At 33.9% G+C, this 18,504-nt stretch overlaps 1 protein-coding gene across 3 annotated transcripts in view; it reads left to right on the top strand.

The window, feature by feature from the left end:
* The window catches only part of MXI1 (MAX interactor 1, dimerization protein), a 71,152-nt gene that overhangs the window by 24,951 nt on the left and 27,697 nt on the right, over positions 1-18,504 (top strand). For all 3 annotated transcript variants that reach the window (XM_014062157.2, XM_014062159.2, XM_014062160.2), the window contains exon 3: positions 7,052-7,081. In XM_014062157.2, coding sequence (XP_013917632.1) covers positions 7,052-7,081 — 30 coding nt within the window. The remainder of the gene's footprint in view (positions 1-7,051; positions 7,082-18,504) is intronic.

Genomic DNA, 18,504 nt, shown 5'->3' on the forward strand with positions numbered 1-18,504 from the left:
CCCTCCTCATTTATGGTGTTTTGATGGAAGGAAGATAAGTAACAGAATCTCCCATATGTGAGAAGTAAAGGAGAGCCTGCTGTTTTAATTTTGTTCCCAGTGGTAGGCCGAACTTTGTTCTTTCAGCTCCAACCTTGATGACTGATTTGATTATAATCTAGGAATTCAATCCTTTGCCTAGGAGTTGTAGCCCTTAATGGAATCTCTAGAAAGGGGAGATGTTTCCTGCAGGAATGAAGAGTAAATAAAATTATTAATACACAGTTGTGATTTATATACAAATTGGTTCCACTGCATATGTGGTAACTCTGAAGGTTTTTCTTGGCTTTAAATACTGTCACTTGATGGATTATTCAAAAGAATTTAATTTAATTTATCAGATATAAAAAAATCACTGCTTCAAAACATTTAAAAATCCAAATGCATAAAATATATACATGCATGATAAAGAATACAATAAATGGTCATGCTTTATTAAGTTTACAATGTTGCCATTGTTTCATAGCAGTTGAACAAAATATATGTAATATTGAAATTAATAATCAAGAATTTTTAGTCAGAACTAGAACTAAATAGGAACATTACTGTGACAGGCCATATTTTTAAATTGCTGCTTGCTGTTGTGGTGGATGGATAATTGTGTTTAAAATCTGATTTTATTTTCTTAGTAATGCATACAGGTATGTGTACTTAAAGAGTAAAATCAGAATATTAGTTATTCCACTTAAAAACCACTTTGTAAATTTCTCCATCATGATTAGAGTATCTGATACATTTGACTGTCAATCTAGCTCTATGCTGAGATTAAAATAATTCTATTTTTTTTGAAGTTTCTTTTTGGTTTTTTTTACTTGTCTTAGCATTCCCTCATCACTTTTCTTTTTTTTATTGAAAAATTGTAGAAAAAAAACTTTTGCAAATATTTACCTCCCCCCCTGCCCTCCCCACCTGAACCCCACCTCAACCTCCCCCCCCCCGACTTCCCAGAACAAATATAGGGTATAAATCCTTAACAAAGATGTTCTAAAATAAACTTAAAGAAAGTTAGTATCATCTTTCATTTGAGCTTTAACTCCTCTTTGCTAGGCTAACTCTAAACAGATTATATCATTCCTTGTTTCTTCAGTCATAAACTATCTGGAATTTCTTAGTCCCGTATTTATTTTGAATATAGTCAATCCATCTTCTCCACTCCAGTTTATATCTCTCATTTGAGTGGTCCTTGAGATATGCTGATATTTTAGCCATCTCTGCTAGGTTTGTTACTTTTAATGTCCATTCTTGAATAGTAGGCAAATCTTCCTTCTTCCAGTATTGCGCCACCAACAGTCTTGCTGCCATTATTAAATACAAAATCATGTTAGTCTCTATAACAGTACAATCAGTAGTTATACTGATACAAGAATAACTGAGGGGTAAACTTTATTCTTTTTTAAAGAACATTTTGCATAATCCACCATATTTTTATCCAAAATGCTTTTACCTTTTTACAAGTCCACCATATATGGTAATATGTAGCATCGAGACAATCACATCTCCAGATTTAGGTTATAAATTCAGATACATACAGGCCAGTTTTGGAGGATCTAAATGCCATCTATAAAACATCTTATAAAAGTTTTCTCTCAAATTCTGGGCTTGCGTGAATTTTACATTTCTTACCCATATCTTTTCCCATGTATCCAACATTATTGGTTCTTCAAAATTTTGTGCCCAGCATAGCAAGAAGAAGCTAAGATCAATGTAGAGATGTTATTAACCCTTTTTTAAATTTCTTTTTTCTCAATATATTTTAGACTGTGTTTGTTAAAAATCTATACTGTGTACGGGCTCTGGGAAGTCGGGGGGGAGGGAGGTGGGGTGTTGGGGGGGAGGGTGGTGGGAGGGAGGGATATATACTATGTGTTAGATTTCAATGTTATGCAACTTCACATGTATACTGTTCTTCTTTAATTTCTCTGTAAAAATAGGATAAGTTAAGTACATTGACATATAGTGGAAATACACCAAGGGGAGGAGGAGTGGGATAGAAGAAAGATGGGTAGAGAGGGCGGGAGAGAGGATGGGAGGGAGGGTGAGAAGGAAGGGAGGGAGTGGATCGGGAGAGAGAAGTGGCAGAGGGGGAGGGGAAGGATGAGGGGGATGATAGAGGGAAGATAGAAAGTTGGAGGGGGATGGAAGAAAGAGGTGTATGGAGAATGGAAGAGGTACATTGGGTTTCTATTTTGGGGGGTATTGTTGACAAGAGGAATTGCTGCGATTATTGTTTAATGTTGTATGGCTCCGGCTATGCACAGTATATATGTGAGTGTATGAAAATGAAAAAATGAAAAATAAAAATCTTTTTAAAAAAATTGTGCCCCCTTTATCATATAGTCTTTGACTAATTCTGTTTCCGAATCCATTTCTATTAATACATTATATAATCTTTTTATATGCATTTGACTTTGATCCCTAATTTGTTTTAGTAAATTATCCTCATTTTGCGTAAAACCAATTTTTTGATCTTTTTTTCCATCTGGCCTGTAATAGCCCATACTGAAACCATGTTTGAATTACCTTTTCCTCTTTTAGTACATTCAAGGGTTTTAATTGTAATACACCTCTTTCTAAGGTGAGATGCTGTCTATATGTAGTTGCATCTTGTTTTTGTACTATATTTATGTTCTCTATTGCATATCTAGGAATTGCCCACATAGATATCTTATCATTTAGTTTATATTGATATTTTTTCCAGACTCGTAGTAGAGCATTCCTTAAAATATGACTTTAAAAATTCTTAACCACCTTCTTGTCATATAACAAGTAAGCATGCCAACCATATACCAAATCATACCCTTCGATATTAAGTATTCTATCATCTGTTGAGTTAATCCAATCACTGATTACTGATAAAACTACTGCTTCATAATATAGTTTTAGATTTGGCAATTTCAAACCTCCTCTCTCACGTACATCTTGCATTATTTTAAGTTTTATTCTCGGCTTCTTCCCTGCCCAAACAAGTTTGTTAATACCCTTCTGCCATTCTAGCAAGTTTGCATCTTTTTTAAGTATTGGTATCATTTGAAAAAGAAATAGAAATTTAGGCAAGACATTCATTTTCACTGCTGCTATTCTTCCCAACAAGAATAATTGTAATTTTTCCGAATTTCTCATCTCTATCTGTATACTACGCCATAGCGGCTCATAATTATACTTATATAGTTTCCCATTTGAGGTTGAGATGTAGACTCCTAGATATTTAACCTTTTTAACTATTTCACATCTTGTCGTTTCTTCTAAGTCTTCCCTTTGATTAGTGTTCATGTTTTTAACTAGCATCTTTGTTTTCCCTAAATTTATTTTAAATCCAGATACTTGGCCATATTGATTAATCATATTCATTAAAACCTTGCTAGATTCCTGTGGTTGGGTTAATGTTATAACCAAATTGTCCGCAAATGCACGTAATCTATATTCTTGCTGCCTAATCTTGATTCCCTGTAAATCATCTGATCCCGTATTTTATTCAACAATAATTCCAGGGTTATAATAAACAATAATGGCGATAGGGGGCAACCCTGTCTTGCACCTTTCTCGATTTTAAATGGGTCTGTTAAACTTCCATTGACTATAATTTGTGCTGTTTGTTCCTGATATATTGCTTTAATTGATTGTAGAAAATACTCTCCTATTTGCATCTTTTGCATTGTTTTCATTAAAAATTGCCAGTTCACTCGATCAAAGGCTTTCTCGGCATCTAAAAATATAAGCGCTGCAGGGATTTGATTATTCTTTCACAAGTATTCCAGTATATTAACAATTTATCTTACATAACTTCTCATTTGTCTCCCTTGTATAAAACCGGTTTGATCATTATGAATCAATTGCTGAATAACCAACATTAACCTATTCGCTAATATTTTAGTAAAGATTTTATAATCTATATTAAGTAATGATATAGGTCTATAATTTTTGGGTTGACTAAGATCTTGATCTTCTTTAGGTATCAGAGATATGAAGGCTGTCTTCCAAGATGGGGGTACCTTCCCTTCCATTTGGATCTTATTAAATAATTCCTTAAGGGGTTCTACCATTTCTAATTGTAAATTTTTGTAATAAGCCGCTGTCAAACCATCTGTACCCGGTGCTTTCCCTGCCTTTAGCTGTTTTAATTACCTGGAGAATTTTCCCCGAAGTTATTGATTGATTGATTCAATCTTTCCCTCTGCTCATCTTTAACTATGGGTATTTTTTCTTTGTCCAGGTATCTATCTATTTCTAAATCTTGTATTTTGTCATTCGTGTACAATCCTTTTGAATCTCATCCTGTTGAAACACTTCCTTCCCTTTATAATGTATTTTCGATATTTGCGAGATTTCTGTTTCTTCCTAGTCAAATATGCTAACCATCTACCAGGTTTATTTGCATTACAAAAAGTATTATGTTTTGCATATAACAAATTAGTAGCCACCTGGTCTGACATCGGCATATTAAATTGCGCTCTTAATAAAGTAATTGCTTCTTTAATCTTCTTATCTCCTGGGTTTAATATTAACCCCTGTTCTCTCTTCCTGATCTCTTCCTCTAGTTCAGTTCTTTCCCCCCCCTGTTTACGTCTATGTAACCTATTTAAATTTATTAGGACTCCTGGCAGCTCCATCCAAACCGGATTATGATCTGTTAAAGCTCTGGAACATATCTTCGTCTTCTTTACCCTAGAAAGCAAATCATTTGTTGGTAATATAAAGTCAATCCTAGAAAAGGATTGATGTCTATCAGGGAAAAATGTAAAGTCTTGTTCTTTTGCATTCCTTTCTCGCCAGGTGTCCCTCACTCCTTCTAGTTCTGAGAGAGGAAGTTGATCCAGCCTTAATGATCCTTGGGTATCTTGCTGTCTGTCCTGTCCTTCTTGTTTTCTTTCTCTGGGTCCTGGAGGGGGGGATGTCCAGCCTTCAGTATATTATTATAAAAATCATGAGCCTTCCATACTGAATTAAGACGATATCTTTGCCCCTGGTAAGTAACTGCTAACCCAGCTGGAGCTTCCCATCTGAACTGTAACTGACGGTTTTTGAGCTCATCGACTAAAAATGCATAGTCTTTCCTTGATCTCAACATTTTGGGTGGTATTTCCTTCAAAACAGTCACCTCCTGACCCCCAATTTGCAACTTGGTTTTATAAGACTCTTGCAATATCAAATTCCTCATATCTCTCATGGCAAAATACACCACAATGTCTCTTGGGAGTTGTTTTTGTCTGGCAAGACAGGAATTAACACGGTATATCTTGTCAATTTGCCAGTCGAAATCCCCTCCTGACCGTCCCATCAATTGATCAAAAGCTTCTGAGAAGATCTGCTTCAGATTTTCTTGGTTTTTCTCTTTGAGGCCTCTTATCCTTAATGCAAATTCCATCTGTCTGTACTGCAACATTATAATTTCTGCATCATCGGACCACATCCATTTTCGTTACCAGATTAATATTGGAATCACTAAGATCTTCAAATTTATCCTCGATTCCTGATACATAGCCCGATAAGCATTTAAAAGCCTCTAAAATATCGTCTCTAATTTGTTGATTACGAATCTGGGCCGAATTCCTAATTTCTTCTGACAATTCCTTAAGGGCAACAGATATCTTTTCCTATATTTTAATTTCCATTGCAGCTGCATGATTTTTTAAAGCCTCAGCTAAGGCCGCACTTAATTCTTTTTGCAGTATTTCTTGAGTCAAAGGTTCCCCTGCAGGAGTAGGAGGGGGTTGGGGGGGAGTAGTGACTGTAATTTAGATGCCGGAGCGGTGAACTGCCAGCACTCTTTGAGTTTTTTTGCTTAAAGGCCATTTCTGAGTTAATCTTCTCTTACACCCAGTTACTAAATCCAAGCAAGCCGCTTGTCCAGCAATTACTATTTAGTTTAGTAATAAATCACTACTGAATTAATGATCTTTAAATGGTCTAAGCTCTGTGAAAATCTGTAACATCAGAGCATAACCCCGCCTACAAAGCTGTTTGACGCCATCTTCTTTGTCTTTCTGGTAGTTTATCAGAAAGAATTTTTAAAGAAATGGTTAAGGTCTGTAATACATACAATTAGAAGTTCTCCATTATCAGTCTGCCCGTGTTGGAATCAGTTATAAATCAATCATTGAGCTGAGGGTGGACGTATGTCTTCATTCTGCAAAAAGGCAGAACTGACTGCCATTTTTAGAAGTTATTGATACACAGAAAATTCTCACTGAGCCTGGAATTCTTCATTAATTAAATGTTATGGTTTTCATTAAAGATTCTTTCAATTGATGATGGAAGGCAGTATTTGAGCTTCAGAAAAATGTGATGATAATTCATTAAAATATATTGTCAAATCTTAAATTTGAATTTAAAAAACAAAATAGACATTTTGGGATCAATTTACTTTACAGTATAGTTTTTTTTAAAGCAGTGAAATGTTTTTAATTTATTCTAGTAATTTATAATTGATGCTTGGCAAATTCTACATACTTTAGTTGTTATATATTATGTTATTATAAAAAGATAAATTCTGTAAATTTATTTGGAAACTTGTTGATTGTTTGCTATCAACATGAATACATATAGTAGTTAAATGTAAGGAAAGATTTGTATAACGAGGGGCTTTCTCATTTATTTCTGTTCTTTTTAAAATTATTTTAATCACCATAACCAGAATCTTATTTATAGAATGATTTGGTTAGGACTGTTTCATACTAGAGTAATGGTGACTAAAGCAATAAGCAAATTGATATTCAGCTGAAGATAAATTGTAAAGCTTAGCATTTTGCAGTAAGATATACAGTTGTAGATATTAAATTACTTACATTGTAGTATATTTGGCTATGTTTTTGAATATGAATCTGGGAATGAAAAACTGTTCAAGATTTATGACAGCCATCATTCAATTTGGTATTTCCCAAATTGCTTTGAAAGATGGGAATTACCCACTAATATATCTGCAAGACACTAAAATAAAGAGAGGTGTTAATGAAAATGGGCTTATGAAGTAGACTAGTGATATCTAATGATTTCTTGTTCTTGGTTTATCTTTCAGGTCTACGCACAACGAACTAGAAAAGAATCGGTGAGTCATTAATGAACAAACTGAGCTGCAAACCTCATTAATATTTTAATTGTTAAAACATCTAAATTGTCATATGGTCATTTCAGGGCACTCAATCTAGTATTTACTAGATAGTTTGGGCTATGATTATCAACATCCACTAATGGCAACAGGTTAAGGAAGATGAAAATTGTTGTCCCAAATATCTCCAAGTCAGTTATTGGAAAATATTGTTTTATTAGTTTTGGTAGCCTGGAAATGCCACATCACACCACATGATTGTTTAAAATACAGATCTTAAAATATTGAACCGGTGTCCATCCTCCTTAAAATGCAAAGAATGACCTATTTTTACAGCTAATCTGTATTCAGAGAAAATACTGTTTCTCCTTGTGCAAGCTGAAATCTGATTGAGTCAGTGTCCATACAGAAGGTTGCTAAGGTATCAGATTTCCAAATACTGGTACATATTAGCTAAAGAGTTTGTATGTTTATTTTTGTCCTGCATTCTATTCTATTCTCCCGCTCAGACCTGTCACAATATCTGCCCCATTACAGAAAAATTTCATTGACCAATGGACTCTAGTTTCCTGCTGTTCCTTGTTTTGAGGAACAGTCTTCTGGTAATATGTTTTAGGACATAGTCTAATCATCCTTGAGCCACTCTATCATAACACCTGCATTTTTGTTGCTTCACTAATTCTACCCTATGACTCATCACCTTTGCAACAGAATGGAAATACTATTGGGAGTATAGGGAGTTATTTCACACACATATCAGGTTAAAGCATTGCTTTCAGGATGTTATCGTATCAGGATCTTATTTATATAGTTATCTTCAAGACTGAAGAGGAAACAGATTGGTTGAATCAATAGTTTCAGACTCATTACTGGTTCTATGCAAAAGGAAATGTGTTTCGTAGAAGAACAGATTATTTGGAATTTATTTAGAAGAGAAGACTGAGGGATTTCTTTGATTTAGCATGGCAGATAAAGCCAGGCTGGAACAGGAGAAGTTACCTACCTGCATTCAGTCAAAAGGCCAGAATCCCCACAGTGTTTTGTAGCTCTAGCTTTGTTTTGTTTGTTACTGATTTGCTGTTTGACAAAGAGTGTACTTTGTATATTTCCTGTGTATGTTTACTTCCTTTTTTAAGCTTTGTGGGCTGGGCGAGCTGTTCTTTTAACTCAGCCTTAAGATTATTAGTGTTTTAAATCTCTCTGTGTGTATAATATACAGGGAAAACAGGTAATTAACTCTAGTGTGATTTTCAGGAAAATGAGGGCATTTTGGGGAAAATTGAGGTAGTTTTGAAATGTAAAAAAGGCAAAGTTATGTAGGGCTAGGTAGAAAAGAGGGAGAAAATATAGGTCATAAATTACTGATGACAAAAAGTGGGTCTTGATAGAAAGTAAAAATGATGCTAATGATCACCAATAAGTTTTTAAAAAATCACAATAAAGATTTGAGTGAATACTTCCATATGTGCACACTGATATCATGTGAAGAACTTCAGGAAATTGAAACAAGACTTTTTTGAAATTTAAATGGTATAAAGTATTCATTATAGATATTAGGAAAATATGAGTAGGTAAGATTAGCAAAACGATCTTTAGCAAATGATCTAAGATGGCCTTCTCCAACCTAGTGCCCCCTTGACATGTTAGACTTCACCATATTCATCTACCAACATTACTATAAGCTAAATTGTAGGTAGAGTGCAGCATAATCCCTATCATGGGGAAGGTATTACATTGTAAAACATAGCATGGGTGAAAAAAGGGAAGCAGCAGACAGACTGTGGAGTGCAAGGTTTGTAGTATAATGAAGGCCTTAATATTTGTGAAGCTGTCATACTAGCACAGCTATAAAGCACAGCATGAAACTATTCTGTGTTTTAACTAGAGATAGGAAAAACATTTCAGATCAACACTGATCTTTTTTTTTAGAGGAGCATCAGTTTTGGTTTTGGCTATACTTCCTCATTTCCCTCAATCAGTAGTTGATTTAAACACTTCTAAGCTATGGTTTGTTGTAACTATTGAACTGTTTGAACAAAGCAGAATGATCCGCTTTCATAATGTTAAATAATCAAAATGAAGGTTATGTATATTTTTCTGCTCTGATAGTGTTTCTGAGTATAGCACCAAGGCCTTCACTGCAAAATGTTTTCGGTACACCAGGAAAAAAAGTGTAATCAAATTAAACATTACTCAATTTTATAATTATTTTTATTTTTTCATATCAAAGTTTAGAATTTGATATCAACATTTGGAGGTTTCTAGGAACCACGCTAATTTTTTGAACAGCCTATGGCCTTGGTGTCAGCACCTCTCCATTTAATAATCAGGAAAGAAAACCACGAGATTCCATTTGTGGAAATCAAATGTACTTTTACTAATTAAAAATGGTTAAAGAGCGATTGCATAGCGAAGTCTGGTTAATTAGGCGCAAAAACAGTTGATATATAGAATAGCCCATTCCACACCCACTGGCATCATAGGCCTAGTCCAATCATAAGTCCTTCAAGTGTCAGGTGTGAGATAACTTCAAAAGGCATCACGAAGATGGAATGTCGGTGCCGTTAGTCCAGGTGGGAAACCCCCACGCATGCGTAGTCTGTCCATCCAAAGACCTCCAGAACATTCCTCCAGCACAACGAGTAACCCCACCCAAAATACCATGCCCTCCCTCCCCGTTTCAATGGCAGCTGAAGCAACAGCAAAGCAGAAGCTGACATCTGGAGTATTAGATTATGTACCTCTTCCATAAGTATGATTTACAAAGTCCCAACTAAATCATCCATATTATGGTTTAGCTCACTGGTAAACTCAGACTGACTGGTTCACACATCATACTAAGGTTTAATAGTTTGTTGAGTAACTTATAATGCTGGGTTCCTAATTAGCTTCAAAATCAGTCACATAATAATATGGTGTAGGCTGATGAGTCAATTAGCATGTATATGTGGTGGAGCAAGAACATTTGGAATGTTTTTCTTTGGTGTTGCTCCATTTCTCTTTGCAACCATGTAAATAGGGATAACTCTTCCTAGAGCTTTCCAATCCTGTAAGTTGTTTTCTAACAAATAGCTTATTAGCGATAAGTAATTTTTTTTTGTTCTGTCTCCTTTCCCCTCTTTCTGAAGTTTCTTATGGAAAATTGTACCTTTTTTCAGAGAACTCTGGAATTTTAGCTTCCAATAATTTATTATTGATTGCAACTGGTCAAAATTGAGTTCAAATGTCCACTTTAAAATTCAGAACAATCTTTCATCATCTCATATTTTATTTTGGTTGAATCTCTCCTTCTTCATGCTTGATTTACCCAAAGCTTTCAAAATGATATCAACCCATTTGCTACATTCTGCCCATTTGGCTCATAAGAGTATTGGCAAAAATGGTCAATTTACTAATGCCTAAACTTAGAGAAAAGTTTACTGCATATTTTCTCAACCCATCAAATTTTAACTTCAATAATTTTCACCAGTCTGTAAATGTGAAGTGAAATCAGTTGCTTGGCTGGAAATTATGGGAGTTGAATCTGGTGAAAGATGGTGAAAAGAATTTTGCTGTATCTAAAAAAAGCTTTATTGTTATATATTAAATATTTTAAGGATAAAATACTATGTTCTAGAAACAGGCAAAGTGTTAGCACTTGTGCATCATTCCTCTGTTACTTGTTCCAGTGGAATGAGCCATATAAGCAGTGACGTATTAAGAGGAAGGAAATTTTCCTTTTTTTCCCATGGACCATTTTCCACCCATTTCGGAAATTAAATTTTTATAGATACTTTTGCTTACAAGCCAAATCATTAACATAGTTTCTTGAGAATCTATTGGTACATATTTACAGGTTCATTTAGTGACCATTCAGTTACAACAGCACTGAAAAAAGTGATTTATGACTGTTTTTCACACTTATGACTATTGTTGCATTTCTGAGGTTCACATGATTAAAATTCAGGTGCTTGGCAATTGACACATATTTATGATGATTTCCATGTCTTGGGGTCAACATCTTTTGCAAACCTCTGACAAACAAAGCCAACAAGCAAGCCAGATTCACTTAGCAATTGTGTTACTAATTTAACAACTGCGGTGATTCACAATAACTGTGGCAAGAAAAGTAATAAAATGGGGCAAAATTCACTTAAATGTCCCACTTAGCAACCAAACGTTTGGGCTCAATTGTGGTCTTAAGTTGAGGACTATCTGTATCTGTATATTACTGGAGGAATCTACCTCTAGACCTTTGGGAAAACAAAAGGATTCCTTCATCAGGTTTTCATTGCTTTCCATCTGTAGCATCTTTATGTCTGCCACTGTATCCAAACTTAACTGTGAAAAAAACTTAATGGCATTTTGCAGACAATTGCTTGTTTGGGATTTTTTATTTTTTTTATTTTTTTTGTAGGTGGGGGGAAATAGAAGTAGAAATAACTTTTTAGAGGCTTATTGTTATATCCATTAGTGACATAATCTGTAATATTCAAATTGTTCATTAGAGTATTAGGTATCTGATTCAATCAGCTCCCCCCCCTTATCTGTAAGTAGTAACTACTTACAGATAAGGGGAGGAGCTGATTGAGTCCGATATGATATTTGAATTATATTTTAATTCTTTTAGATCTAAAGGATGTCATTTTTATAAAATAGGGAACTCAGATACAGTCTTTTTTAGATTTATAATTTGTAAGTCTATCTCCAAACATGAGTCTTCTTCTGACTTATGCCTTAGCTTTCTCAATTCTTTATTGCAACGTACAAACCAGACAATTCATTTCTGTTCTGTGTTTATTTTGAGAAACTCCCTGTACCTTTTCTCCCTCCATGGTCAAACCTTCCATTTCTGTGTACTTTTCCTTCCAAGCATGGCTTTTCTCCCCCTATGCATGCAAATACAGCATTGTGCTAATTAAGATCAAATATATATATATCTATTTTTTTGCAGCCACTCAACAGATATTTTCATATATTTTAGACCAGAATTCCATATGTATAATATACCAATTTATTATACCTAGGCTGAATTAAAAATCTTAATTTTTATATCATTCTTATATTAAAAACACATTGAAGGGATATAGTGTAAGTGAACCATTAATATTTCACAAATAAAATTATTACAATTTAAAAACATGTAGAACATTCCCTGTAGCCTTTTTTCATGTGATCAAAACCTATTTACCAATGCCTTCTGATTTCATCATTTGCTTAACCACATGGTTGCCTTATTAAATTAAGGAAAACAGTAATTGTGCTTGACTTTAATCAAAGTTTGCAGTTATCTTCTGCCTTACAAACTCAATGTCTATGTTTGTATCCCTATTGCATGCTCTTGGTAATTGTTCAGTCTTGTCTGTTCCCTATTGAGATGGGTTTTCTCAACTCCTGTTAGTTAGCTGCTCTTACTAATGACATAGGTTTTTCCTTTGTTGTTCTTTTTGCTTCCCTTTTTTCTATTCACATGCTAATCCCTCTTTAGAAATCTGCACTCATGGGAGAGACACACTTAAAGTGTACATATACTCAGTTTAATAAACTGAAACTGAACTTATATTATCCTTGATGCTTAAGGAGAAAGTTATATTTTGCATGCCTTCAAAATTTAAATTGTAGATTGAATTTAAAGACATCTGCATACTGACTATTTACATTTCATGCACTGTGTACTTATTCTTTGCCTTCTGAATAATATTTTAAGCCAAATTATTCGAATAGTTCCGTACGACTCCCAAGATGATTTTGATATCCACAGAATCAGCTCATAGCTTGTCATGAAAAATAATATTCCTATTATATATAGGAAATAAAAATAAAATGATAACCATTCTTCTTGTAAAGAATTTCATCTTTGAAAACAAGATGCTATTGTTAATATTGATCTTTAAAAACCTATATGATCAAGGCTATCCTTATGGCCTTGACCAGAAAACCTTTACATTTTGATTATGAACCACCATGATGGAATAGTACCAGTGTCCTGTTTTGAGCATTTTAACAATGACTAGCCTCTGAGAAGCCCATGAGCAAGACATGTGTAAAAGTGTGCAGTTTGACAGGAATGGAACTGAAAGGAATATCCTTGAAGTATAATAGGAATATGGGGAAACCTGTTTTTCGTGCTGATGCAACTTATTTTAAGAATATCACTAACTATAAAGAACATTATTTCAAAAACATTATTTTATGGAAAAAGTTGCTAAATTTGCTTTACATCCTTTTAGGCCTTCAACCATTAGACAGTATATTATAATGATTCAGTGGGGGGGAGTCCATGTTGCTATGAGAGAATTTAAAGAATACCAAGCCAAATTATTATACTGATATTCACTAACTAAATATTCATAAACCAAATCTTCATAAATGTGTGTCTCTATGAAGAGCAGTACTAGAGAGAGAAAATATTCTTTATTTGTTCAAATTGTACATATGCTGGTATGGTCATTATTAGATAAAGCATTGCTAGTAGTTGACATAATACTAAAATATAGTTTAACATGGCGGGAAGAGACTATAGAAATAACCACTTATATTTCTCTAGCACAGCCATAACCCTGAAAGCAATTCTCTTTGAATAATTAAAGTGAGTGGCATTTTTTTTCAAGATTTATGTGACTGCTTAGAAGACTGTTTCCAATTGTCTACATGCCTGCAGAACATCTCTTTTTAATGTTTTGCAGAGCCCTATTAATTTAGCATTATATTTGAATCCTGTTCTGTGATAAATCGGCTGTGATTAATAGAAACAAACTAGTTTTGGAAACATATTTTAAAATTGGCTGAGGTTCTCTAGTATATGCTTAAGGTACAATTTAGACTGACATGAATTCTCCTATGTTAGAGGGAAAAATTGTATTTGTGTCAGTACAAGTTGTCAACAGTTTTTTTAAAAAAAATACTATCCAGTTAATGGAGATATCTTTAATTAAATAATACATGAATTGTTTTCATTCAGGTATTATTCCGTCAACCAAAATCATGGAAGTAAATTTTCCAAAATCATGGAAATAGTATTTTTCAGATTGATTAGTTAGTGTAGCATTGTTCATTAATATTAGCATTTTACCAAAGATTGAACAACAAAATGACATGGCTCTTTTAATCTTCTGTGCTGTCACATTCAAGCCTGTCACATTCTACTAACTCTGCTTAAAAACATAACCTTTATTTGAGACATAAATTTATTGCTTTCAAGAAAATTTTCTCGATACCTTTTTAGTTGCTGTTGTACTGTTCATTCACTATCTACCATTCATTCACGATCAGATGATTTGAATAATCTACCTTGGTTCCTTTTTTATGATTTCATCACCAAAAAACCCTATATTTATTTGATTCAAACTAAATATGATAGCGTCCATACCTAAAAATCAAGCTTTTCTAATGAGGTTTGAAAGTCATTTTTAAGGAAATTGAATAAAAATATTTAAGGATATAGGAGTAATGTGTTTATTATAGAAAGATAGGATATTAATCAGATTGTAATGCTGATGTGATACAGACAAATGTACACAAATAACAGGGTAATTTATTTCTTGAATTAGTATAGCTTTTATTTAACAGTTAAAAAAAAATCTTGTTAAAAAGTTAGGTCTCCAGAATTCGTCTTTGTATTTAGAATATATTATCATCCATTCATTTTTTTTCTGAGCGATCAGGTTTTAGGTTGTCTTCAGTTAAATATCTATGTTTCAGTCAACATATTTTTTGCCTAATCTCAGATTGTGAAAATCTAGTCATAGTGTTAATACATCTAGATTGATAAAATTATTATTTTGGATAAAGTATAATGTCCCATGATTAGATTTTCTTCTCAGTTCTTGTTCTCTTGTTTCTCATCTGTTCCAACCCTCTAGAGAACATTTGGAAAATGGAGAATGCAGAGGACTATGGCAGAAGTTTAACATGTCATTATGAAATAGTTTGTAATGCTGTGATTTTTTTTAAAAAGGGGGAGGAGATTGAGGTGTAATCCCCTAAGATAAAGTGCATCTGTAACCATTATATTCACCATGGAGAATCTTTGCATGTTCAATTATGTTTGAAACAAATATTGTAATTTCTTTGCATCTACTTAAAACTTCCATATTCTCTTAAAGCATGTATTAGTGTGCATGTTCTTGCATTCAAATGTCATCTTCAAAATGTTGACAATGCATTTTTTATTCTTTTTCCTCACAAGTTGAATTTTGTCATTGCCCATAGCAAGGTAAAGAGTGCAGTGAGCCAGCTATTTGGTAACAGGGAATTATAGATTAATAGTAAGGCCTTAATATTCAGGGGAGTTTTACTTTCATACTGCAGAAGTTCATTGCCTCCAAGCAACATGAATATATGCTCCCATTCAGAAATTTTCAGGTTAACTTATTTGCAACTTTAAGGAGGTTACATTCTGCATTCGTATTTGATTATTTTAACACAGTAAATTGATGCTGAATATAAACCTTATTGTTAGGACATCTGTAAATTAACCATATTCCATCTGCAGAATGATGGGGCTAAAAGATTAGCACTTTTCCCGGTGAAAAGGCAGAACAAGAAAGAACATCCTTCTCATTCCTTGGAGGAAACTCCCTTCTGTCTTTGACTTTCTCTAATCTAGACATTCAATAGTTTCTAGTCAATTCCAGTTTCCAAAGGTGAATTATAAAAACAAAGAAGAAGAAGAAGAAAATAGGGGGGTGGGGCTTGGCATTTTTCTGGAACTTTCTATCCATGAGAGTTTGAAGATTCCTGGGTGACTTTGCCAGGTCCTTTTCATGGTCAAATTTACATCCTACCCCCAAACTTGTTGACTGAGAGATCTTGGATTTTACAGGTAGTAAAATCCTAAAGGCAGCCTTTTGTTGCTAACTGCAGTAGCTTTTCATAAATACAGGATACAGGATTTTAAAAAATCTAAAAAAAATCCTTGCATGGCTCCTACCAAGTTTTAGGCTCAACCTATCTGGAGACCCTTAGACTGAGAAAAGCTTATCTCTGGTTGTCTTTCTCCTTTCAGCCAGGGGCAATTCTTACTAAGATTCCAACTTGGGGATCCTACACAGGTTTCTTTTATGAAATGCTATAAAAGTGACAAAACCTTGTCCAAATAGAATTTGTGAGTGCATTAAATTTCCTTTATTGAATGTAACACTGGATAATATAAAATTTTTGTATGGATTTTGGTTTGTTTTATAAGCTCATGCTATTGGTTGATGTGTGTTTGCTAAGGCCTGGAAATATTTGAAGACCTGGAAATATTTGGGGAGACTGTAAACTGAAACTATATGGATGCTAAATTTCATGTCATTTTTGTATTTTGATGTTTGTATCTTTCCTTTCATACTTAAGTATTTTGACATTTCCACCACCTCTCCAAAGTCTAAGCATAGGTGTATAAAGATGTTTTGCTGAGGTCATAGTGAATCAAGAGTGTAAATTCTTGAAGGTACAGTCCTGTTACTTTTGTTCACAAAAGGAAAAGGTTTTAATAGAAGCTATTTTGAGTCAGTCTAATGGAGGAAATCAAAACTATTCTTGAACAAAATTATCTATAAAAGCTTGTTATATTATTAGAGCTTTCCCTTCTGTTGATTCAGAATGTATTCTGATACCTTATTCAGTCTGGATTTTGTTTTCTTTGAGATGTTTTTCTTCTTGAAGTAAAAGTGTTTCTTCAGGTAGAAATTTTTAAGCAGAGTCTGTATTCTCTTTTGAGTTAGGTAGAATCTGGCTAATCATAACCGATATAAGAAAGTTAAATAGTGTTGGATCTGGTTAATTCTTTGATAGGACTTCACCAAAAAATATAAAAGGTGTAAAAACAATCCAGGAGGCAATGGAAATATAATTTCCAAACAACTACATTGTGTTTTTTTAAATACTAGGATTTGGACTTAATTTGGAAAAGGCTTTATCTTCTGTTTCTAATGTTCATGGTTGCAATGGTTTTATGTGGTTTTCATGTTGTTTTAATTCTCGACTGAGAGCTTGTTACATAAGTGTTTTAAACAAAATAATGCTACAAAATGTATCTTATACACAAGAGATCCAAAGTGTGGCTAGATCTTCTGAAAAACGTTTTAAAAACACTTTGTAAATATAGCAGATGTGATTAAGTACCTTTCCCCTTAGAAGATACTTAGGCAGGCAATTGACTTTCCCAAAGATGCTTTTTCAAGAGGCAACTGGACTTTCCTGTTTTTTATCCAAGAAGCTTCTTCAGCTCTGACAGGATAGTGGGGAATAGAAGGCTATCCTGTCAGAACTGAAGAAGCTTCTTGGATAAGAAGCAAAATGTCTTCAAAGACAAAACAAAGTCCAGTTGCTTCCTGAAAAAGCACCTTTGGGACAACCATGATCTGAATGACTGAGAATCTCTACAGACTTTTAGGCAGATGACTTCTTCAATGCTTTACAGATGTGTGGGAGAAGGAGTTTGGTCCCAAATCATACTGAGTTTTATGTAACATAAGGATTTTTGAAAGAATATCTAGACGTGGGTAGCCAAACATCATATTGTATATTCTTTATAATTGGCCTTGATTAGTACTTTGGCTAAAACATTGTAACGTACTGTAACCTATTGTAACCTGAAATTAAAGAGATTTTAAAAATGTTACTATGTAGAAAACATTATGATAATCCAAGTGAAATATAACTTCATTCATCACGAAAAATACTTTTTAAGATGAAGTCCGGTGTTAAATTTGATAAGCGTATATTGTAAGATGTAGGCCCCAAAGTCAAGTCTGGCAAAGGTAGTATTCGTTTATCAGTTACAGCTCAGCAAAATACTCCTAAACAGAGTTGAATTATGTGTATGGGGGGACTTAATATGAATTGGGTGTATTCATAGAGTAATTTTGCTTTCCATCAGAAAGTTAGACCAGGAAGAAAACATTTCAAATGAAATTTATCATGTAACCTTTGGCCAGTCAGTACCTTTCATCCTCGTATGTTTTTCAAACTTATTTTAAAGCTTAAACAAGAGATAACACCTTAATTGATTTAGGGGAAAAAGTGGAACATAAACAACCTGTGTTTGAAAAGTAGGCGCATAAAATACATACATACATACATACATACATACATACATACATACATACAAACAAACAAACAAACAAACAAACAAACAAACAATAAACATTATATCACATATAGCCACTCATTTGAAGAAGCAAAATAACATTACAAAACCCAAACCACTATAAAACCAATAAAAACAAAAATATATCACAACCCTTCTCCTCTACTGCAGCTGACACTACCTTCTTCAATGTTCAGCCTGGGGAACAATCATCTCTTTGTAACCTTCTGGAAGGTTAAAAGAATGGTAGCCTGCCACTGTATCTCAAGGGGAAGGGGATCTACATGGCAGGGGCTTCATTGGAAAAGGTGTACTTCCTAAGTCTCATTAGATGAGAGCATTGGAAGGGACCTGTGCATATCTAGTC

This window comes from Thamnophis sirtalis, unplaced genomic scaffold, assembly GCF_051295495.1.
Source record: "Thamnophis sirtalis isolate CommonGarterSnake01/CBP01778 unplaced genomic scaffold, rThaSir2_p1.2 scaffold_11, whole genome shotgun sequence".
In the NCBI taxonomy this organism is placed as follows: Eukaryota; Metazoa; Chordata; class Lepidosauria; order Squamata; family Natricidae; genus Thamnophis; species Thamnophis sirtalis.